Source organism: Eleutherodactylus coqui, chromosome 5 (genome assembly GCF_035609145.1).
Source record: "Eleutherodactylus coqui strain aEleCoq1 chromosome 5, aEleCoq1.hap1, whole genome shotgun sequence".
In the NCBI taxonomy this organism is placed as follows: Eukaryota; Metazoa; Chordata; class Amphibia; order Anura; family Eleutherodactylidae; genus Eleutherodactylus; species Eleutherodactylus coqui.
The window spans coordinates 253874473-253899823 of NC_089841.1; the positions used below are offsets into that span (position 1 = coordinate 253874473).

At 47.0% G+C, this 25351-nt stretch overlaps 1 protein-coding gene across 1 annotated transcript in view; it reads right to left on the reverse strand.

Moving 5' to 3' along the window:
* YJEFN3 (YjeF N-terminal domain containing 3) overlaps positions 1-25351 on the reverse strand; it is a 116697-nt gene that overhangs the window by 1815 nt on the left and 89531 nt on the right. The window contains exon 5 of the mRNA XM_066604515.1: positions 21761-21911. Within this exon, the coding sequence (XP_066460612.1) occupies positions 21761-21911 (151 nt within the window). The remainder of the gene's footprint in view (positions 1-21760; positions 21912-25351) is intronic.

Sequence of the window (25351 nt, forward strand, 5' to 3'; positions counted from 1 at the left end):
CGTGCGCATGCAGCGTCTGAGGAACAGCCGAGGAGATAGCGGGGTAGATGAGGCCTTGTCACAGGGCTCTACCATCTCCTCCCCTAGGCGTAGCTCGGGACCCGACCAGGTTACTGCTGAGGGAGTTTCACAGGGAAAACCCAATCCGTGGTTTACCTTAAAACCTTTTTGGTCACTCGTTCTGTCCTCTGCTGTGAATCCAGAAGTTGGAATAAAATAGTCCACACACACACATGGATAATTTTCTAAGCAAAACTGGTAACAGTCGGTAGAGCTCATTTACAAATTTGAATACAGTCCAAACTTCATAACATCAGGCTGATACAGGTGCAACAAACGATAATGGTGTGACCAAGAAGATACTCAGGAGGTCAGAAGAATCCATAGTCCCAGTTATCTGTGGGGTTCTGCTCCTGGCGAGTCACTTCTCTTAGGCCGCCTGCACACGGGCGGAAATCCCGCGGCGGTATTTCCCGCGGGATTTCCGCCACTGAAAGTTTGCATAGGAGTGCATTACAATACGCACTCCTATGCAGACGGCCGCAGTTTGGCCGCGCGAAATATCGCGCGGCAAACAAACCGCGGCATGTCCTATTTTTGTGCGGGGCACGCACTCACCCGGCCGCCGGCTCCGGTCTGCACATGCGCCGGCTGCGCCGCAGCCGGCACATGAAAGAACCGGGGCCGCCAGGCGCGGGTGAGTACACGCTCGTCCCTGCAGGCTCTCGGGTCGGGTCCCGCGGCGAGAATTCTCGCTGCCGGATCCGACTCGCTCGTCTGCAGGCGGCCTTACTCACTCTCTCTCTTGCTCTCTAGCGGTCCAGACTCACGATTAGTGTTGCACTCTGCAGTGCCCAGTGGTTCCTCTCACTCTCTCTCAGTACTCCGTATTAGCACAGAGGGGGCTTGGGTGAATTAAGCCTAGGGCAGATGTTAGCCCATCGCTCAGCCTCTTCCATCTTTGGGATCCTCGCAGGACGAGGCACACTTTCTCAATGAAAGTTCTCCTCCAGACTTAAAGGGGTTGTCTCCTGAAATCAAGTGGGGTTCAGCACTTCTGTATGGCCATATTAATGCACTTTGTAATATACATCGTGCATTAATTATGAGCTATACAGAAGTTATTCACTTACCTGCTCTGTTGCTAGCGTCCCCGTCGCCATGGATCCGTCTAAATTCGCTGTCTTCTGGCGTTTTTAGACGCGCTTGCGCAGTCCGGTCTTCTCCCTGGTGAATGGGGCCGCTCGTGCCGGAGAGCTGGTCCTCGTAGCTCCGCCCCGTCACGTGTGCCGATTCCAGCCAATCAGGAGGCTAGAATCGGCAATGGACCGCACAGAGCCCACGGTGCACCATGGGAGAAGACCCGCGGTGCATCATGGGTGAAGATCCCGGCGGCCATCTTGGTAAAGGAAGAAAGAAGTCGCCGCAGCGCGGGGATTCGGGTAAGTAATAAACTTTTTTTTTTTTTTTAACCCATCCCTTGGGTTTGTCTCGCGCCGAACGGGGGGCCTATTGAATTAAAAAAAAAACCGTTTCGGCGTGAGACAACCCCTTTAAGATTAGGCTTACTCCACTCCTTTAAACTCTCTTGTAGACTGCCTTGCAGAACAGACCAGAACTAGAGCTAGCACTCACATATTACCCTTGCAAACACATACATACATATATACATATAACAGTCATGGGACACACAACAAGATACATTTCCCAGACATAACTCAGACGTTAACTCATTTAGTGCTGCAGAGGTGCAATACCCATCAAATGCATACACATTAAAGACACTGACAATACAAATACACAAAACAAACATATTCCTACTTATGGAGGGACCTCGTTAACTCTGGGCCACAACATGTATATTTAGCAATATCAATTCTGTCAGGCAAATAAAAAATGCAGCATTTGCGCAGGGAAAGAACACATCTTGAAGTCGCTAAACTAATTGGCCATTTCAATGCTGAGGGCATCGGCACATTTTTTATTTTTTTTTGCAGGTGCAATCGCCTGCCAAAAGTACAGTAAAAACTGTTGTTGCACATGCAAATATGCAATGCCTGATTCGCAAAAATGCGGTGCAAATGCTTGTGTGAATCTGGCCTAATACAGGGGAAAAAACTGCATTAACAAAAGCTATTTTTTCTATAAGATCTAATAACCTCAACTAAAGGCTGTGGTAGCTAATGGAGAAATCGGACTCCACATAGTAAAGTGCAAAAGGACTTCCCAAGAGTCTTACCACCAACATCCCTACCACTGGGATAAACATACAACTGCCAGAGCAAGACTCCCCATGTAAGCCCTCTATAATAGATGCTAAGGACCACATGTAAGGGACCCAGAAAGAGTTGGGAGTCAACATTTTGGTTGGAAATGGAAACTTTCTGTATATCAACAACATAAACAAGAAATAATGAAGTAAAGCAGAATAAATAAACACAGAAATCAGGCCTAATAAAAACATTCAAAAATTCTTGGGAGCCAAGAGATGGTCTTATATGCTTTGTATCATGTACACGATGTGTATCTACAAGGAATATTGTACACAGATGCTGCATTAAAGTGGAACAATGCAGACAGGTACAGAAGGAATTTACTATCCCGTTTTCCAGAGATTCTGTGGATCCATCCTCTGAGTTTAACCTTTCTCCCTGTCACTGAATGGATTTCCAGACGCAGCCTGGCAGACGTTTAATGTTTTCACATGACCTCATGTCTGCTGCCTCTCATCTCATAGTTCCTTACACCAGAGAGTTCTATCAAAGCCACAAGGAGGAAAGAAGCCCGAAAGGAAACAATCTGCTAAATAAGGCAATCTGTAAACATTGTATCCAGGTTATGTCATACAACAAAGGTTTGTGTGTGCTAAATAGGAAGACATGTTGGGCCATGCACCCTTGGGACATCGTTCATTATGATCACGCTGAATATTTCAATACATACAGAGTGATAATTCAGGTCTGAACATCCCACCTCACTAAATTACTATGGTTAATGGAAGGGGTTCTGTTACCAACAGAACTTACACTAAGTTTATGGCTTGTTCCTCCGACGTCCATTGCTTGACCAAAACTGGGTGTGTATAAACAATAGGTGAAAATTCATTTAAAAATGTTTCTTTAGTCAAGCACACAGTGAAATTCATACAAAGAAGGGGCTGTTTGACAGCTAGGGGCAATTTACCTCTTAATAGAAAAAATAAAAAAAACTACCCTATCTTCAAAAGGTAAAGAAAAGTCCCCTGGTACAAGCACCAAGTCATGACTGACTCCTCGGGTGATGTCAGATTGTGACATTTTCTTGGCAGACTGTTTTTGTGGGGTGGTTTGCCATTGCCTTCACCAGTCATCTTTTACCCCCCAGTAAGCTACTCATTTTACCAACCTCAGAAGGATGGAAGGCTGAGTCAACCTTGAGTCGGCTACCTGAACCACGTGGGGATTGAACCCGCAACTTACAGGTTCTGAGCGAAAGCTTAGGACTGTATTTCTGCTGCACCCCCCCCCCCCCAAAGAGACTGACCTCCAATCCACCCAGCATATGGTATAGCAGGGAGTGATACTGCTGAATGGTGAGGAGTATAGCTTATAATTCTGCAATAAAGTGTCACGTAAGAGAATTTTCAGCAACAGGGCCATTTCAATACCTACATGGGCCCAGTGTATTAAAATGGGTCCACAACCGCCTTCCACCATTGCCCCACTCCCTCCTTTTTTATAACTTTTTTGTGGCAAAAAAATAATCAACACTACTAGTCACTAGAGATGAGCGAGCACCAAAATGCTCGGGTGCTCGTTACTCGGGACGAAATTTTCGCAATGCTCGACGGTTCGTTTCGAGTAACGAACCCCATTGAAGTCAATGGGCGACCCGACCATTTTTGTATATCGCCGATGCTCGCTAAGGTTTTCGTTTGTGAAAATCTGGGCAATTCAAGAAAGTGATGGGAACGACACAGCAACAAATAGGGCAGGCGAGGGGCTACATGTTGGGCTGCATCTCAAGTTCACAGGTCCCACTATTAAGCCACAATAGCGGCAAGAGTGGGCCCCCCCCCCCCGCACTGTCAGCGTAAAGATCGTTCTCCTCTGCCATAGCTGTAACAGCTGTGGCAGAGAAGAACGATGTTTGCCCATTGAATTCAATGGAGCCAGCAATACAGCAGGTTCCACTGAAAGCAATGGGCTGCCGGCGATCGCAGGATGAATTGTCGGGAAGGGGTTAAATATATAAGCCCTTCCCTGCAATTCATCCAGAAATGTGTTACAATAAAAATATATAACGGCGTATAAGGCGACGGGGCGTATAAGACGACCCCCCAACTGTCACCTTATATGCCGGCAATACAGTGGAGCAAAGAATAAAAATCATTACTCACTTCTTCTGACGTTCTGCGGCGCTCCTGCAGGCTGTCGCTCCCTCCTGGTTCCACGGCAGAGCATTGCTTTCTGGACGCAGGGCTTGAAATCCCCGCCTATAGAAACACAGCCAATCACAGCCATTCAATGACATAATTGTCATTGGCTGTGATTGGCTGAAGGCACGTGTGTTTCTGGAGGCGGGGATTTAAAGCCCTTCGTAGAGAAAGCAATGCTCTGCCGGAAACCAGGAGGGAGCGACAACCTGCAGCAGCGGCGCAGAACACCAGAAGAAGTGAGTAATGATTTTTATTCTTTGCTCCACTGTATTCCCGGCGTATAAGGTGACAGTTGGGGGGTCGTCTTATACGCCGGTATATATTTTTATTGTAACACATTTCTGGATGAATTGCAGGTAAGGGCTTATATATTTAAGCCCTTCCCGACAATTCATCCCGCGATCGCCGGCAGCCCATTGCTTTCAGTGGAACCTGCTGTATTGCTGGTTCCATTGAATTCAATGGGCAAACATCGTTCTTCTCTGCCACAGCTGTTACAGCTGTGGCAGAGAAGAAGGATTTGTCTTCTATATGTTCTCAATGGGGTCGGCGCTGCTGCCGCCGGCCCCATTGAGCGCATATAGAGAAGATTTATGGCCTTAAGAAGGACCGTTGGGGTTCTTGAAACCTAAAATCACTCCTAACACTCTCCCTATAGCAGCTCCACCAAGATACCACTTTCCCTGAACTATGTCAGAACGCATCTGTGGCGAGCCGCGGGAGGGGCAGATTTTAATACTCGGGTGACACCTAATCTCGCCAGCCACTCACTGCAGGGGGGTGGTATAGGGCTTGAACGTTGCAGGGGGAAGTTGTAATGCCTTCCCTGTCTTTCTATTGGCCAGAAAAGCGCGCAAATTTCTCAGGGAAGAAAATGAAAGTAACCCGAACACCGCGTGGTACTCGTTACGAGTAACGAGCATCTCGAACACCCTAATACTCGAATGAGTATCAAGCTCGGACGAGTATGCTCGCTCATCTCTAGTAGTCACCTAACTTAGCTGCCTGCACTTCTGTGGTTCACTGCAATCTCCATTGCTTCCAGGTCCAGGAGGCAAACTTTTTAAGTGGCTCCCCATTCTGGTTCACTTGATGTTCATATGCCCTAATTGGGCTTATAGACAATTCCTTTAAAAGACTGGTTATGTACATTCAGAAAAATGATCTATGGAAGAGACCAGGCATACTTTAGCCAGTGTTCCTGACTGATCCCATTAGATTTATGCTGCCCGTGATTTCTCATGAACTTCTTGCTAGTTTTTCTGCATGTTATTGCTATTAATAAAATTGCATTGAAGGGAAAAACTTTGCAGATTTTAGAAACTAATTCTACAGATCTGATAAATGTGGTGTTCAAAGTCAGAAATGGCTTAACTTACAATGCTGGGAAGAGGGGTGTGCCAAACTACGGGAAACTTGGTGTTGAGCTAAGATAGGTTGAAGAATAAGGAACAGAAATGAAAGTAGACCATTGTTTTCCATTGTTTTCCTCCTCGCCGAACAACACGGCTTTTGAAGACACCAGGGGATTTGGAATTATCCCTGAAGTGCTGCAGTTGACTTAATCTTGACACATTTGAAGAATAAAGAACACACTGCATTCAATATACATATTGGTCTACTAGTGGGCAGTGCACTTCTACTTCCATGTAACATAGTAACATAGTATGTAAGGTTGAATGAAGACAATGTCCATCTAGTCCAGCCTGTCTATCCTACTGAGTTGATCCAGAGGAAGGCAAAAAACCCCAAGAGGCAGGAGCCAATTAGCCCTTTTGGGGAAAAAATTCCTTCCTGACTCCCTAATGGCAATCAGACTGTTCCCTGGATCAACCCCTAATAGTTCCTACCTTCCTATATACCCAGATTGACACTTAACCTAACATTTATATCCTGTAATATCCTTCCTCTCCAGAAAGACATCTAGTCCCCTTTTAAACTCCTCTATGGATTTTGCCATCACCACTTCCTCCGGTAGAAAGTTCCACAGTCTAACTGCTCTTACAGTAAAGAATCCCCTTCTATGTTGGTGATGAAACCTACTTTCCTCTAATCGCAGCAGATGTCCTCTTGTTACCGTCATGGTCCTGGGTGTAAACAGATCTTGGGAGAGATCCTTGTATTGTCCCCTCATGTACTTATACATGGTTATTTGATCGCCTCTTAACCTTTTTTCTAGAGTAAATAGTCCCAATTTGGATAGCCTCTCAGGGTATTCCAGTCCCGTCGTTCCATGTATTAGTTTAGTTGCCCTTCTTTGAACCCCCTCAAGCACTGTGACATCTTTCCTGAGCACCGGTGTCCAGAATTGTACGCAGTATTCCATGTGAGGCCTGACAAGTGCCTTATATAATGGAAGGATAACGTTCTCGTCCTTCACCCCTATACCTCTTTTAATGCACCCCAAGACTTTATTTGCCTTTGCAGCAGCTGACTGGCATTGGTTACTCCAGTTTAGTCTATTATCCACTAATACCCCCAGATCCTTTTCCATATCACTTTTCCCCAGCGGTACCCCATTAAGTGAATATTGATGACATCCGTTTCTCCTGCCCATGTGCATAGTCTTGCATTTTTCAACATTGAACTTCATTTGCCATTTTCCTGCCCAAGCCCCCAGCTTATCCAGGTCCATTTGTAGCCGCACATTGTCCTCCGTTGCATTAATTATATTGTATAATTTAGTGTCATCTGCAAATATTGATATTTTGCTGTGCAGCCCCTCTATCAGGTCATTGATAAATATGTTGAACAGAGTGGGGCCTAATACAGAACCCTGTGGCACCCCACTAGCGACTGTGGTCCAATCAGAGTACGAACCATTTATTACCACCCTCTGCTTTCTATCATTGAGCCAATTTTTTACCCACTTACACACGTTTTCGCCCAGTCCGAGCTGTCTCATTTTGTATATTAGCCTATTATGTGGCACGGTGTCAAAGGCTTTAGAGAAGTCCAGATATACGAGATCAATAGATTCTCCTTGGTCCAGCTTAGAGCTTACTTCATAGTAGAAACTGATCAGATTTGTCTGACATGAGCGACCCTTCATGAATCCATGCTGGTGAGGAGTTATTCCCTTATTCTCCTTGAGGTACTCATCGATGGCGTCTCTCAGAATCCCCTCGAAAATGTTTCCCGTTACTGAAGTGAGACTTACTGGCCTGTAGCTACCAGGCTCACTTTTGCTCCCTTTTTTGTAAATTGGAACCACGTTGGCAATGCGCCAATCCAATGGTACAACACCGGTCTTGATAGTGTCTAGAAATATTAGGTATAGCGGCCTAGCTATCTCGTCACTTAGTTCCCTTCGTATCCTTGGGTGTAATCCATCTGGGCCCGGCGATTTATCAATTTTAGTTTTCTTTAGACGCTTCCGCACCTCCTCCTGCGTTAGGTATGAGATATTTTGTGAGGGGTTCGTTTTATTCCCCTGCATCTCGTGTGGCATTTCCTTTTCCTTTGTGAATACACTTGAGAAGAAACTGTTTAGTAGATTTGCTTTCCCTTCGTCATCATCAATGATTTCTCCTGCATTGTTTTTTAAAGGGCCAGTGCTCTCCCTGCAAATCCTTTTGCTGTTAATATAGTTGAAAAATAGCTTCGGGTTGTTTTTGCTTTCTTTGGCGATCCGTCTTTCTGCTTCCTCCTTGGCAGTTTTGATCGTATCTTTGCATATTTTGTTTTTTTCCCTGTACGATTTTAGCGCTTCTTCGCTGCCTTCTTGCTTTAGTAGTTTGAACGCTTTCTTTTTTTCGTTTATTGCCCCTCTTACCGTCCTGTCGAGCCACATTGGTTTCCTTTTAGTTGAGTTTCTTTTATTTTTAAAGGGAATGAACTGCTCACATGAGGTGATTAGGATCCTTTTAAACTTTTCCAATTTGTCCTCTGTCATTTTTGAGGATGTTGTCCCAATTAATGTTACCGATAGAAGTTCTAAGCTGATCAAATTTCGCTTTACTAAAGTTTAGTTTCTTTGTCGCTCCTTGATAAGGCTTCCTATTGATTGACAGCTGGAAGTTGATTATATTGTGGTCACTGTTCCCCAAGTGCCCCATAACCTGCACCCCCTTTATACGTTCCGGTTTGTTGGTTAGTACTAGGTCCAGAATGGCTCTCCCTCTTGTTGGTTCCTGTACCAGTTGGTTCAGGTAATTGTCTTTAATTACTCTCAAGAACTTATCACCCCTGTGAGATTTGCAGGTTTCCTTCTCCCATGTTATATCTGGATAATTAAAGTCCCCCATGATAATTACTTTGTTGCGGTTTGACACCTCTTCTATCTGCCTTAGTAGTAAGTTTTCAGTTTCTTCTGTTGCTTTTGGTGGTCTATAGAAGACCCCTATCAGGATTTTGTTATTTTTTCCTCCCTGTATTTCTACCCACAGAGATTCCACCTGTTCGTCTCCTACCCCTATATCCTCCCGTAGCCTCGGCTTCAAGTTCGATTTGACGTACAGACATACCCCTCCCCCTTTCTGGTTCCTTCGGTCTCTTCTGAAGAGATTGTACCCCTGCAAATTCACCGCCCAATCGCACTTATCATCAAGCCATGTTTCCGTAATTCCGACTATATCATAGTTTGCATCAGTCATTCTCGCTTCAAGCTCACCCACTTTACCGATCAGACTTCTTGCATTTGTGGTCATACAATTTATATCATTTTTTTTGTTTTTTAAATTTGTTTTGTTGCTATTCGTACTTATGGCTGATCTATCAGTTCTAACTGTACTAACCCCACCCCCTGCTCGACCCCCATTCCCTTTGCTTGGACCCGGATCGCTAGTTACACTGGCTACCCCACTATTTCTCATTTTACCCTCCCCCCCCAGTCCCTAGTTTAAACACTCCTCCAGCCTTCTAGCCATCTTATCCCCCAGCACAGCTGCACCCTCCCCATTAAGATGCAGCCCGTCCCTACGGTAGAGCCTGTAGCCGACAGCAAAGTCAGCCCAGTTCTCCAGGAACCCAAATCCCTCCTTCTTACACTAACTCCGGAGCCACTTGTTTACCTCCCTAAGATCCTGCTGCCTTTCTAGTGTGGCTTTAGGTACAGGTAGTATTTCCGAGAAAACTACCCTGGAGGACCGTGCCCTAAGCTTGGATCCTAAGTCCCTGAAATCATTTTTGAGGGCCCTCCATTGACCTCTAACTTGTTCATTGGTGCCAACGTGCACCATGACCGCTGGATCCTCACCAGCCCCTCCCAGTAATCTGTCAATCCGATCCGCGATGTGTCGAACTCGAGCGCCAGGAAGACAACACACCGTTCGACGATCCCGGTCTTTATGGCAGATTGCCCTCTCTGTCCCCCTAATAATTGAGTCCCCCACCACTAGGACCTGTCTAGCCTGCCCTGCACTCCCCGTCCCCGTCTCACTGGAGCAGTCATCCCCCTGGCATTCAGAGGGCATGTCGTGCTGCAGCGGTGCTGGCTCTGTAATGGCATCGCCCTCATCTGCCAACGTTGCAGACATGTTGGGTTGTGCCAGTTCAGGACCAGCCTCCCTGGATCTATTCCCTCTACGCCTCCTTCTATCTGACACCCAGCTGACTGCCTGCTCCCCCTGCTCTTCCGTGCTACCATCCACCCCCGCCTCTACCCCAGCGAGTGTCTGCTCAGTGAGCACCAAACACCTTTCCATGATGTCAATGGCTCTCAGTGTTGCCAGTTGCTCATTTAGATCCAGAATTTGGGCTTCTAAATTTGCGACGTGGACGCATCTTGCGCAACAGTATGCACCCTCGATCGGCTGGTCAAGGACCGCATACATTGCACAAGTAGCACACTGGATGACATTGCCAGACATAGAGCTCATTCTAATGGGGATCTACAATTTACTTGTGGAAGTAGTGAAGATAGACTTGTTCACACTCCGCTCACACGCTGCTACAACTGCTGCAACCGCTGACCCGCCGCTGCAACCGCTCACCCCCTCACACGCTGCCGCAACCCCTCACACGCTGCCGCAACCCCTCACACGCTGCCGCTCTCGGTTGTACATAGTGACAACCATAGAATTGACAACCATAGAGTAATATGGGCTTGTATGTTTTGGCTAACACACCTTAAACATCAGTTGCCATTTTCACAAAGGCAGAATTAACCCCTAAGTTTACATCCTGTGGATGGAGCAGGTTCAGAAGTGAGCCCAGGCCATCCCTTAATGGGAGCTGATTGTAATCGCAGATGGGTGTCCAAGCCTGCCATGCCTGCGATCGCTATTATTGCTGGTCCGAGCGTGCTCGAGGGGGCGACCGGGGGGGAAAGAGAGAGAGATCTCTCTCACTCTCCCCCCTTGCTAACCCCCCCCCTCCAAGCACACTCGGACCAGTAAGCAGTTACTCGAGATGAGCGATGCTCGCTCGAGTAACTGCTTTTTCTGAGTGTGCTCGCTCATCTCTAGTCCTTATGACAAAAATAGGCTGTGTTCTTAAAGAGTTAAAACATTCTGGAACATTCATGAAGACGTTTGTACCGCTGAGTGAAATACCAGTCTGAAGAATTGTTGTGGTGTGTGCTGGGTACGCCACAGACTAGTGAACTATGAAAAGTATCTCGCACCGCTGCTTTTATCTTTAGAAAAGTGAAGGAAAGGCCAAGTAGAATAGAGTCATTCCATTAGTACAACTGTTAAGCTGACCATATACATAGACAAATGTTGTCTGACCCCACTGATTTTAGCAGACCATCTATGTGCATAGGCGTTTCTAGACTTTCCCCCAACAGCAGGTGTCAGGGGAAAGAAAGATCGGGCATATTGAATTTCAACATGTCTGATCCTTCGTTCTCAAGGGAGTCTGACGGTGTTTGGCAATGGCTTATTCCTATTGAGAACACATTTACCACATGCATGTGGATGGAGGGGTGGGAAGGTAGAGCTGTCCACCAAATAAGTATTCAACTGACATCTTTTAAAGGTATATGCACACCTTATGGTTGGGAAATGTCAGCTTTGTTTGACACAAATTGTCACAAGTGGTGTAATTATATTAATAAATCTTCAAGTGTATCTGGAAAAATACACAAATATAGTTTGGATTCATGTACCACATGGCATGGGCCAGGCATGGCCACATGGTGGGGCACTGTAATGGAATAGCTAACAGGGGTTCCCTAAATAACGATCGCGAGACACAAGTAACTGGCAACTGAATTACTTGCTACATTGCAGTCCAATTAATAACTTGATCTTCTCAGCCTGGAGAGGACCTTCCCATCAACAGTAGTCATGTTTAGGTAACAACGTGGCTTTCCTTTTGCTTCTCTGATACTTCCACTTCGGATATAGATTTACTGAGGGGACCTAGCACCTACAGTACATTACGGCCACACGGGGCTTCACTCAACTGCTGCCTGCTATGAATTTCTCCTGTGGCTCCTATCACAGCAGCTACTCTTCACAAATCTGCAATACCCCACTTCACCACTTGGGCTATTGCCCACACTCTAACCCAATTTGGCTGAAATGGTATTCTTATTAACAACCAAGCACCCCCCAGTGGGAATACTGAGGAACATACACAATTTAAGGTCTCATTCACACAGGCAACATAAACCCTGTTGCCTTGCATTGGGCTGTTCAAAAGTACGGAATAAGTTGGCGCTATACAAATAAACATTATTATACGTTTTTCATGCGAATGTCCTATTTTCGTCCATGTTGCTGCCTGAAATCACCTTTGCAAGTCTATGGGAGTTAAAAATACAGAGTGAGGGCTTATTCAGACGACCGTATATTGGCCGGGTTTTCACTATTTGCAATGGGAGGGACCAGGGCGCGGCGGAGCTAAATTCTGGGACGTATTTAGGCAAGAAGGCAGGAGAAATCAATTGGTCCTTTTTTTTGCGTACATAAAGATACAATGAATATGCTTGCAAACCAAACACAGGGAGGACCAAATATGCACATACACGCCGTGAAAATGGGACATATTTTAAGAGCTGTATGCACGTACACCCCTGTGAATAAGCCCTAAAGGGGGAAGACCATAGTGTGCTTAGCGAATGAATGCACAATAATATACAGTCACTTTTTGGCGTATTAATGTCCAATGACTGACTAATAATCCCTGCAGTAGAAGGGGTTAAACACTATGAAAACACATTAAATGCTGGAATAGTCCGGAGGGTCTCTGCTTACCCCTATAGTCATTTGAGAGGATGGGGAGGAAATGAACATTGTTTATAGCAGGAAGACGTCCCTGTGATCTTATTGCTGTATTCCCATCCTACAAAACAGGAAACCAATGGAAGAAACTTCTGGGTGTGACTCACTGAAGACAGCCTGGAGAGGTTTCCTGCCGGCACGGATAAGACGGCTATCACCTCCTCAAGATGGAAACCACCTTTATTGTCTTCAATGAAATTACACCGCAGCATCGGTTGTGATGTAAGTATATGACAGTGGTGAGCTATAGTCATTCAGTTTTGCGCTTACTGAAAACTCTCCTCTAAAGCCAAGATGGAAGGTCTAAGTGTTCCAGCACATCAGCAGGAGCGAAGATAGAGAATTAAAGGCCAAATCTGGATTACTTGTGCTCTGTACCAAAGATAACATAGAAATGTACTGCAAATACAAAATCTGGATAGAAAGGTTAGAATGGATATAAGTAAGGTAGTCTGACTCAGTGGTGTAAGTAGGAGGGGATGGGGAGCTAGTAGGGTGTGTTGGAGTCAAGGAGGCATTCTGCCTTGGCCAGGGTACATAGAAGGAATCTTTCAGCTACTTTAAGCCCTATAAGATACGCTTATAGACACAAGGTAGGTGAGCAACTGAGTCTGGGGATATAAAAGGTTATACTTACCTTCCCCACCGTTCCCCCGATTTCAGTGCTGAAGCCGGCAGGTGCAGTGAATTGAGTCGCGCACCAAGCAGCCCATCAATTCTAAGCTTAGAATGAGAGGACTACTTAGTGTGCCGCTCAAAGCGCTGACATATCCGGACTCAGCAGGTCAGCTAATAGGAGCCCATAAGCTTAGCTGGCAGTCTCTTTAAGTACAGCACAGAGTCATTATAATGTTTACGCTCAACAGGTGAATAATTAGGAGCATGGGCCAGTGCAATAAGGCAACTGGGGGATTGCACAGATAACTTTGTGCGCCCCTTTATTTGGAAAAATATCAATAGGAAATCTAGTAAGTAAATGTATTGGTAACTGGTCCATGCAGGTCATATATACCATGGTGAAACAGGCGCTACAATTCTACTCCATTCTAGTCCCATGAGTTGCCTGCTTAGGAGCCCGTGCCTACAAGTGATTTCCATGGTAAAACTTGCCTCGATTTATTCTAGTCTGCAGTATGCTAGTCATATATGTGCATGGCTTGCACATAAAGATGGCATGCAGCTTTGGAACTGTGGCATGGAAGGTTGGAGTTCAAGGCGTCTAATGGGACTAGAAAAAAATGTTATGAGCAGAGAATGATAAAATAAAGAAAAAAAAAACACAGCTTATCCATTTAGTGGCCTCTCAGGCTGGCATAAGTGCCCCTCTCCCTGCTGTTTCAGTGCCGGAAGCTGCTGCGTCAGTCATTGTACACATGGCTGTTATGGCCAATCACTGACTTAACTGATGATACTGCCATGAAAGGCAAGTGACCACTAAAGATAGGGATCAGTAGCTTCAGGGACTGCAGCAGCAGGGAACAGGGAAGTAGCTTCAGGGACTGCAGCAGCGGGGATCAGGGAAGTAGTTTCAGGGACTGCAGCAGTGGGGACCAGGAAAGTAGTTTCAGGGACTGCAGCAGTGGGGACCAGGAAAGTAGTTTCAGGGACTGCAGCAGCGGGGACCAGGGAAGTAGTTTCAGGGACTGCAGCAGCGGGGACCAGGGAAGTAGTTTCAGGGACTGCAGCAGCGGGGACCAGGGAAGTAGTTTCAGGGACTGCTGTGAGGACCAGGGAGACTGTGCTGGACCGGGACGCCACTTAACAGTTTTTGTTTTCTTGCATTTAACACAATTCCCTGCCCATAAAATTTTTTTACAGTTCCTGAAAACTCCATTAATTTAGTAATGAAAGGATATCCAACTGCATGTGACAAGGTTGGCAACAGCACAGGAATTGTTATTTTGCCTCATATGGGTCAAACAGGTCTGAAAAAGGTTGAATTTGATAGATTTGTCTTTCTTTCAATCTATATAAAATTCTACAATTTTCTTAAGGCTCCATCATGGATACAGTTCTTTACTATGTTTAAGCCTTTAGCATCACAGAACATAAGTTTACATCCAGGTACTTAACGCAACAGGACATCATCGGCCCTCCGCTATGTAATCTCGGAGGGCCAATGCATTGCCCTCTGTGCTTGCCATAGGCTGTCATTATCATAGCATGGCAGGTTCATGTCCGCTCACCTCCGGGGGCATAGAAAATGTAGGAAAAAAGAGAAAAACAGAGAGAAAAGCACTTACAAAATAGTAACAAAAAAACCTTTTTTGTGCACTTTCCTCTCTTTGTATTAAAAAAAACCAACCCACATATTTGGTATCATCATGTCTGTAACTACTTGTACAATAACTTTAGCAAACTATTTATCCTGCACAGTAAAAACTGTAAGAAAAGAAGGGGAAAAAAACTGAGCCAATATGCTTATTTTGTTCATATTGTCTCCTAAAAACCACAATGAAAGTGAAAAAACGTTTGTACTCCAATATGGTACCAATAAAAACTACAGCTCGACAGACTCACAGAGCTCTGTCCATGGAAAAAGAAAAAAGTTATGAAACTTTGTAAGCAGCAATGCAAAAAAAAAAGTCAATAAAAAGGTAAAAAGGGGGTTTTATTGTGCAAAAGTTAAAAAAAAAATAAAAATATAATTTTGGTGTTGTCATAATCATACCGACCCGCAGAAAGGAATTATCATCTAATCTATCCTGTGTCATTGATACTGTAAAAAAAAAACTATTTTTTCTTCCTGCCCACTAAAAGACAGGAATTAGGTTTACCTGTTAATTCCTTTTCTTGAAGTCATCCTGACAGCATACACATGGAGGATGTCCACTGGACCCCTGTTGGGACAGGAAGCGGAAAAACATACAAAAGGCACCTCCCGCCACCTGCTCACCAGTCTGTACCAAATAACTACAGTGACCCGGCTTTGCTTAATCACTCATTTTTAATACCGAAACCATAGTACAATACGTTACTTCACGTAGAGAAGAATAACTGAAGGGGAGGGAAAAGCCCCTATGCTGTCAGGATGACTTCAAGAAAAGGAATTAACAGGTAAACCTAATTCCTGTCTTCCCCTCGTCATCCTGACAGCATACACATGGAGGAATACCAACAACCAAGGGCTTTAGGGAGGGACCACTGCCTTCAGAACTTTCCGCCCAAAGGCCGTGTCCCGGCTGGCCCCCACGTCCAGACGATAGTGTTTTACAAAAGTATGGGTGCTTGACCATGTGGCGGCTCTGCAGATCTGGTCGGTTGTCGCCTGGGCTCTCTCCGCCCAGGAACAGGCGACCGCCCTAGTAGAATGGGCTCTAACTTCGCCCGGGAGTGGGATCCCTTGGGATCTGTATGCCTCTTCTATGGCCCTCCTGACCCACCGCGCTAGGGAGTCCTTAGTAGCGGCCCCTCCTCTGCGTGGACCCTGAAATTGAATAAACAGGTTATTAGATTTCCTAAAAGTATATGAGACCTCTAAGTACTTCAGAACTGCTCGTCTCACGTCTAGGCTATGGAACCTCTGTTCCGTAGTGTTACGGGGTTCCTGGCAGAAGGAGGGAAGTACTATTCTTTGCTCTCTGTGAAAGTCTGTGAGGACTTTCGGTTGAAAGAAGGGGTCGGGCCTAAACTCTATCTTGTCCGGGAAGATGGTCATATATGGGGTTTTTATAGAGAGGGCTTGGATTTCCCCGATCCGCCTGGCGGATGTAATGGCCACTAGGAAGGCAACCTTATATGAGAGGGTCTTAACTGAGAGTTCTTCCAGGGGCTCGAAGGGGTGTGCGCAAAGGGCCTGTAAAACCAGATTCAGGTCCCATGGGGGCATGGTTCTTCTTATAAAGGGGTGGAGTCTGACTGCTCCTTTAAGATATTTTTTGACTAGCCTATGGTCGCCTAAAGGGAAGTCAAAGAAGGCTCCCAGGGCGGCCACCTGGACCTTAAGGGTACCAGGTTTTAGGCCCATGTTCAGTCCATCCTGAAGGAACTCTAGAATCTTATTAATGTCTGGTTGTTGGAGGTCGTGAATACTGTGCCCCAACCACCTAGAGAAGGCATCCCACACCCTGGTGTATATGTTCCTGGTGGACTCTTTGAGGCTCTCACATAAGGTGGTGGTCACCCTCCCTGATAGGCCCTGGTTCAGGTATTTTACCCACACAGCTTCCAGGCCGCTAGTCTGAACTGTCGGGCTTTTGGGCAAATCAGGGGACCCTGTTGTAGGAGGTCGTCTCTCCACGGCAGATGTAGGGGCTCCTGTGATGATAGCGCGGCCAGGAGCGGGAACCAAGGTCTCTTGGGCCATAACGGGGCCACCAGGATAACGGAGCCCGGGGACCCCTGGATCTTCTTTAGAACCCGAGGGATCAGGGGGATAGGTGGGAAGGCGTATGTCAGGTCCCATTCCCACGCTTGGGATAGTGCGTCTATTCCCAGGGAGCCCCCGTCTGCCCCCCTGGAAAAGAACCGGGGACACTTGTTGTTCTCCCGAGAGGCAAACAAGTCCACCTTTGGAGTCCCCCATCTTTCCATAATCAATTGGAATGCCTCTGGATGTAGCGCCCACTCCCCAGGGTCTATCCTCCTGCGGCTGAGGTAGTCTGCCATGGCATTCTCTGGGCCCCTTACGTGGAACGCTGAAACGGACGGCATCCGCTGCTCTATCCACCCGAGCACTTTCGCCGCCAGGTCTTGTAGTCGGGGGTTCCGCGTGGATCCCTGGTGGCGAATGAGGGACACAGTTGTTATGTTATCCGAAAATATCTTAATGGGTCTACCCCCGATCTCTGTCTCGAGGTCACGGATGGCCCTCCAGACCGCGCAAAGCTCCTTGTAATTGGAGGATTGAGTGGCTTCTTTCTGGTTCCAGCCCCCTGGACATAGTGACAGCCTAAGTGGGCCCCCCAGCCAGTTGCGCTCGCGTCAGTGAAGATGGATACTGGGGATGCCGGGTCCCAACTTGTGGACCTGGCGAGGTTGGAGATAGACGTCCACCACCCCAAGGAGGACCTTACTTTATGAGTAAGGGTGACTTCCTGATCCAGGGAAGCTGGTGATTTGTCCCAGTTGCTCAGGATAAAGTCCTGGAGAGTTCTACCATGTAACTGGGCCCACGGGACTACTCCAATACAGGCTGTCATGAGACCGAGGACCCTCATGCCTCTCGTAAGGGAGACTTGGGAGGCTAACGAAAGTGCCCGGCTTTCGTCTTGGATCGTTTTTTGCTTTTCTAGCGGGAGGGAAGAGCACTGGTGGTGTGAGTCCAGGATAACCCCCAGGAACTTTTTCCTTTGTTCGGGCTGAAGACTGGATTTGTCGAAGTTAATGACCCAACCTAGCGACTCGAACAGGTGGAGGGTGAGGTTGACCCGGTGCTGGAGTTCCGAAGATGATCCTGCTATAAGCAGGAAATCGTCGAGGTATGGGACAATTAGTACTTTGTCCGTCCTTAGTGCTGCTACCATCTCCAATACTAGTTTGGAGAATACCCGAGGTGCGGAGGAAATCCCGAACGGCAGGCATGTGAATTGGTAATGCGAGACTAACCCTTCTATCACCAGGGCGAATCGAAGAAACTGTTGGGAGTCTGAGTGTATGGGAATATGATAATAGGCGTCTTTTAAGTCCACCGTGGCCATGACGCTATCTGGTGCGATTAGGGGGATCGCTGATCTTACTGATTCCATTTTAAATCTTCGGTATGTTATAGATTTATTCAGGTATTTCAGGTTGATTATAATTCTGTAGGCCCCGTTAGGCTTCTTAATAAGAAACAAGGGGGAGTAGCACCCTTTGAACCGTTCTTCTGCGGGAACCGGGATAATGGCCCCCAGGGATAGTAGGTCCCGTACCCCCGACTGGAGGGCCCGGGCCGACGCGGGTGACTGGCAGGGGGTAACCACGAACCTCCGGGGAGGGGGGGCGGAAAACTCTATTCTATAGCCCTCTGAGACCAGGCGTAGGGCCCAGGGATTGGAGGTTATTTCGCTCCATTTATTGGCGAACCCCCTAAGTCTGCCCCCCACCTGCCGGATCCCGATGGGCGGATTCTCACCCTTTCCGCCTTTGGGGTAAGACCAGCGTCCGGTTTTCCCCTTCCCCCTGTATGTTCTCGTGGGAACAAAGGGAGGAGGGTAGGAGGAGGAAGGCCGCTTGACGGGTCTCTCTGCTGGTAGTCCCTGACTTTTGTCTGAAGCCTTCTCCAGGAGTGTATCCAGGGAAGGTCCAAAGATGCGGTGTCCTTGGAAGGGCAAGGAGCAAAGCCTGTTCTTTGAGGCATTGTCCCCTGTCCAGGCTTTTACCCAGACGGCCCTCCTGGCTGTGTTCGAAAGTGCCGCCGATCGGGCCCCGAACCTTACTGACTCCATCGAGGCGTCCGCCAGGAAGCCGGTGGCCTGTTGGAGGAGGGGAAGGCAGTTGGAGATATCTTCCCTCGAACCCCTTTGCGAGACCAGTGCCTGGAGTTGGTCTAACCAGACCGTCATGGATCTCGCTACCGACGTGGCCGTAATGTTGGTTTTCATGGTGAGGGCCGCCGACTCCCAGGCCCTCTTCATTGCCGAATCCACTCGTGAATCCAGTGGGTCCCGCAATTGGGAGATGTCCTCAAAGGGGAGGGCAGCCTTCTTTGAGACCCTGGCGACCGCCAAATCCACTTTCGGGACGGTGTCCAGGAACTCAATGTCTTCCGGGGTGAAGACCATACCATCTTTAAACTCCTTAGACAGGAAAAACTTATGTTCTGCCTGTTTCCACTCGGTCAAGATAAGCTGTTTTAGGATATCATTGACCGGGAATGATGGTTTGGGCTGCGGTATGAGTCCCCGGAACAGGGTATCCTGGAAGGATGGCTGCTGCGGCGTCTGTTCCTCCACCTGCATGGTGTGACGGACCGCTATTAGTAGCTGCCCCAGATCCGCCGATGCGAAGTAGTACTTCCTCGTGTCTTCCATGGGCGGTATGGATTCTGAGGGGGAATCTTCTAAGAACCCTTCCTCAGAGTCTGATTCTTCTATCCGTGACCGCCTTACCCTTTTCGCGGGGGGCGGAACGGAAAGAGACGAGAGAGAGGCCTCGATCTCCTCGCGGATCATAGCTCGGATGTCCGATATGCCCGAGGGGCCTTCCTCACGGACCACTTTCTCTGTGCAGTCTGCGCATAAGGGTTTGGTGTGTCCCTCGTCCAGTCGCCGCAGGCAGACTGGGCACTTGCGCACGCGCTTCTTGGCCTCTCTGCCCTTTTGTGCTTCTCTGTCCTAAGAGACGGAGACAGCAAAAAAGGGGGGTTTTCCAACACCTGATCCCTTCCTTACCCCTGGTGTGAGACCCCCGGAGGTCTACTCACCAGCAGGCTGCTCTCCGTGTCTTCTCTGGCCGACATCTTTACTTAGGTGCAGACCGAAGACATGTGGGGAATATGCTGCTTTTCTCCTATTTTTTTTTTTTGAGATTTTCAAATTTGGCGCCTTTTTCTCGAGGCCCCGCCCCCCCGTGACGCGGCCGTGCTGACGTCATGCCGCCGCGCCGGACCCGGGGGATACACTCTACGTCGGGGCTCTGAGGAGGACGCATTGATGTCCGGGATGTCGGATCGAGCGCGTCAGTCGGCCCGCGCCGCGCGCTCTCCCCACCCCCCTCGCTGGCATACCTGCTCAGCCGCTCTGCCCGACGGAGGATCTCTGGAAGCCAGGGTAACGGAGCCCGGGTCCTGATGTCCGGAGCGGGCGCCTGATGTCCGGAGGGCGGCTTCCAAGCCCTGCAGGTACCGGGCTGTATCTTCCCAGTGCGACAACCCCACTGGGCAGCGCACTGGGGAAGAGTTCCCCGCAGGGAACGTGGTGCTGGTTTTTGGGATCCTGCTGGTGAGGGTCCCCACGTAGGGTCTCACCCGCGCAAGCTCTGCCAGCCCGACCAGAGAGTCGTCCCCCCACGGGCGGACAGGCTGCATAGGAGTTTTCTTTCTTCTTTTTTCCTGCCTCCAGCATACACCTGGAGGCTTCCGCTTGAACTGTCCTGTAGGGACAGGAAGACACTGGTGAGTCGGTGGCGGGAGGTGCCTTTTGTATGTTTTTCCGCTTCCTGTCCCAACAGGGGTCCAGTGGACATCCTCCATGTGTATGCTGTCAGGATGACGAGGGGAAAAATTATTTAAAAAGTTTTACAATACAGTACATGTAGCCAAAAATGGTAGCAACAAGCCCTCGTGCAGACAGGTCGATGGAGAAATAGATATAAAATTTAAAAAATGTATGGCTTTTGAAGAGTTCAGATAAAAATCCCCCCAAAATTGGTGCATCCTTATGGCCAAAATAGGCTGCGTCCTTCATGGGGTTAAAGTTTTTCCCTGCATTGAGTTCTGACTGTCACTTGTTTATTAATGCACCCTGTTCCTATTTGGTTCCATCTGACACGTTGCCTCTCAGTAGTGTCAGCGTTCGTCTCTCCTGGCCCGTACACTTGATCTCACCGCTGCCTGTGCGGATCGCCATCTCCATTTAGACTTGGTGTCACTTTCCCCAGAACACACACAGCTCCTTCCCGCCAATGATAACAGATTTTAAGATTGCCCGGATTACTTGCAGTTGCAGGGTGTTAAGTAAAGCTTGTGGTTGGAGACAAGAGTAAGATTATACCTCCTCTCACCTTTCAGTTATCACGCTGCCTGTGTGGAACAAATGGTTTTAATCAAATTCTATCCTTCCAGCTAAGAACACTGCAGCCATTCTGTACTGATAGACCAAGGCCGGTATCTATGTTTATCTGCACTGCAGAAACTGTATGATCAGCTACTTGGGTCACTCATGTCGGAGTGGAAGCTGTTGCTCTGACCCCTGTATAATTTACAGCACTCGTAATTGCAGGCACAAGTCTCATTGAAATCAGTAGGAGTTTCGCCTGCAATTACAAGTGCCATCCACTATACAGGGGTCGGAGCAATGGTTTCCGCTCCGACTTCAGTGTATCCTCGCACTGACATTGAGTGCTGCCTGAAACCCACAACAATCGCCTTGTGTAAAAGTACCTTATACCTCAATAGTCTCAATGAGAGATTAGTCAATGTTCTGGACTGATGGAGCCCTTATCTCTTCTCTGCTGCACTTTTTATCATTTATGATACCAACAAAGTTCAACTGGTCTTGAAGTATGCTGAAATCACATTACTGCTTCTCACCTGATGGAATGTCCAAACTAATGATTGGTATCTTTATCTGCTTCAGTGTTGCCAAAATCGTCGCCCATGGTTCTTTCAGTTCCCCAATGTCTTCTTCCACACCCAGTACCGCATCCACCACCAAGTTGTATGCATCATTAATTAGCTGCACCTGAAATATAGAACAAAACATAAAGGCTCTCAGTACTGGAGTGCTAGTAGTACACAAGGAGGGTCTTGTGTCTAATGTTAGGTCTAGTATTATATGAAGGACAACATTTCAGCCGACTGTACATTATTAGTTCGCCATCATCTTACCTATCTTGATCTACAGATATCTAAATATTTAGAGTAAGTGCCACCCTAGTCTACTAGGTCTATGCCACGTTCACCCCCCTGAATGGATGAATGGAAAATTAGGCCTTGTGGCGGCTAAATTGGCTATGGCCTGAGCAGATTAGGGAAAAACGTAGCTCTGGTCACTTCTGGACACCCAGGCCACTTACTAGGGTGTTAATAGTAGTTAATGGTGCAACTAGAGATGAGCGAGCGTACTCGGAAAAGCACTACTCGCTCGAGTAATTTGCTTTATCCGAGTATCGCTGTGCTCGTCCCTGAAGATTCAGGTGCCGGCACGGAGCAGGGAACTGCAGGGGAGAGCGGGGAGGAACGGAGGGGAGATCTTTCTCTCCCTCTCTCCCGCCCGCTCTTCCCTGCTCCCCGCTGCGACTCACCTGTCAGCTGCAGCGGCACCCGAATCTTCAGACCCGAGCACAGCGATACTCGGATAATGCAAATTACTCGAGCGAGTAGTGCTTTTCCGAGTACGCTCGCTCATCTCTAGGTGCAACTAAATTAAATTGCGAAGAATTGTAACAACATTTCCTATTGTGATTTATGGAAAATACAGTGTAGTCATTCGCAAAAAGTGACTGAGCTACGCTTGGCTCTCTATACAGCTAATGGGGTCATTTTCTTCTCCAATTACACACAACCCTGCTTTTGACCAATAGTGTTATATGTTTGGGGCAGCCATTGGGGGAGAGAAGAATCTGATAAGTTGGGTTTCAGCATGATCAATCCTTTGTTCCGCATAGATATAAGCCACTAGCTCCCAATGGAAATAATCATATATGCAGTCAGTTAAATGGACATACAGTTAGGGCCAGAAATATTTGGACAGTAACACAATTTTCGCGAGTTGGGCTCTGCATGCCACCGCATTGGATTTGAAATGAAACCTCTACAACAGAATTCAAGTGCAGATTGTAATGTTTAATTTAAAGGGTTGAGCAAAAATATTTGCTAGAAAATGTAGGAATTGTACACATTTCTTTACAAACTCCACATTTAAGGAGCTCAAAAGTAATTGGACAAATAAACATAACCCAAACAAAATATTTTTTGGTTCAATATTTTGTTGCGAATCCTTTGGAGCAATCACTGCCTTAAGTCTGGAACCCATGGACATCACCAAACGCTGGGTTTCCTCCTTCTTAATGCTTTGCCAGGCCTTTACAGCCGCAGCCTTCAGGTCTTGCTTGTTTGTGGGTCCTTCCGTCTGAAGTCTGGATTTGAGCAAGTGAAATGCATGCTCAATTGGGTTAAGATCTGGTGATTGACTTGGCCATTGCAGAATGTTCCACTTTTTTGCACTCATGAACTCCTGGGTAGCTTTGGCTGTATGCTTGGGGTCATTGTCGGTCTGTACTGTGAAGCGCCGTCCGATCAACTTTGCAGCATTTGTCTGAATCTGGGCTGAAAGTATATCCCGGTACACTTCAGAATTCATCCGGCTACTCTTGTCTGCTGTTATGTCATCAATAAACACAAGTGACCCAGTGCCATTGAAAGCCATGCATGCCCATGCCATCACGTTGCCTCCACCATGTTTTACAGAGGATGTGGTGTGCCTTGGATCATGTGCCGTTCCCTTTCTTCTCCAAACTTTTTTCTTCCCATCATTCTGGTACAGGTTGATCTTTGTCTCATCTGTCCATAGAATACTTTTCCAGAACTGGGCTGGCTTCTTGAGGTGTTGTTCGGCAAATTTAACTCTGGCCTGTCTATTTTTGGAATTGATGAATGGTTTGCATCTACATGTGAACCCTTTGTATTTACTTTCATGGAGTCTTCTCTTTACTGTTGACTTAGAGACAGATACACCTACTTCCCTGAGAGTGTTCTGGACTTCAGTTGATGTTGTGAACGGGTTCTTCTTCACCAAAGAAAGTATGCGGCGATCATCCACCACCTTTGTCTTCCGTGGACGCCCAGGCCTTTTTGAGTTCCCAAGCTCACCAGTGAATTCCTTTTTTCTCAGAATGTACCCGACTGTTGATTTTGCTACTCCAAGCATGTCTGCTATCTCTCTGATGGATTTTTTCTTTTTTTTCAGCCTCACGATGTTCTGCTTCACCTCAATTGACAGTTCCTTTGACCGCATGTTGTCTGGTCACAGCAACAGCTTCCAAATCCAAACCCACACACCTGGAATCAACCCCAGACCTTTTAACTACTTAATTGATTACAGGTTAACGAGGGAGACGCCTTCTGAGTTAATTGCAGCCCTTAGATTCCATTGTCCAATTACTTTTGGTCCCTTGAAAAAGAGGAGGCTATGCATTACAGAGGTATGATTCCTAAACCTTTTCTCCGATTTGGATGTGGAAACTCTCATATTGCAGCTGGGAGTGTGCACTTTCAGCCCATATTATATATAAAATTGTATTTCTGAACATGTTTTTGTAAACAGCTAAAATAAAACTTGTGTCACTGTCCAAATATTTCTGGCCCTAACTGTAGTATGTGTAGAGAGGCTGGGGGGAAATAACTGAAGGATGAATGTCTTTGGCCAACCATTATCCTGTGTGTATGGCCAGCTTCCGTTGATATAGTAGATCACATTTGCATAATAATGACAGAAGCAATCATTTTAACATTTACTTTGGTTATGAGTGAGTGAAAGGCTCGTCTCATCAAGATAACCCTTTTAATTATGACCTCTTAGGGGTAGGGGAAAAAAAACCTTTATTACATAAAGGAGTGAAGGGTTGCCATGTTAAGGTTACCCCTTTAGGGAAAAAAGACATAAATCAAAATCTATGCCAGATGCCTAAAGCAAAGAACTTATACTGCAACATAATGAGTGAGATAAGTTTTAATTACTTTTGGCTGAACACATTGATTTAAAAATGCTTGAAATGAGCTACCAAATGCTTTCAGAAATATACTGTAAGAAACATAGAAAGTTGAGTGCAGAAAAAATCCCACATGGTCCATCTGGTCTGACCTTATATTATTTCTCTCTTGGGCCCCCTGTCCACAGACGTGTATTCATTGCTATTCTCCGCTCGCGGCGGGCAATTCACAGCATGCTGCAAATCGCCCTGATTCTCCGCGGCCAGCCTATCAGATAAGGCTGACCGATGGAGATTCGGCGGCGGCTCCCGCGGCTGAGAATCGCCGCAGGACTTCGCAACGCCCGTGGACAGGAGGCCTTAGGATAGATATATATTATCTCAGGCAGCTTGAATTCATTTATTGTTGATTTTCTATCCACACCCACTGGACGTTTATTCCAAGCAACTACTACTCTTTCAGTAAATAATA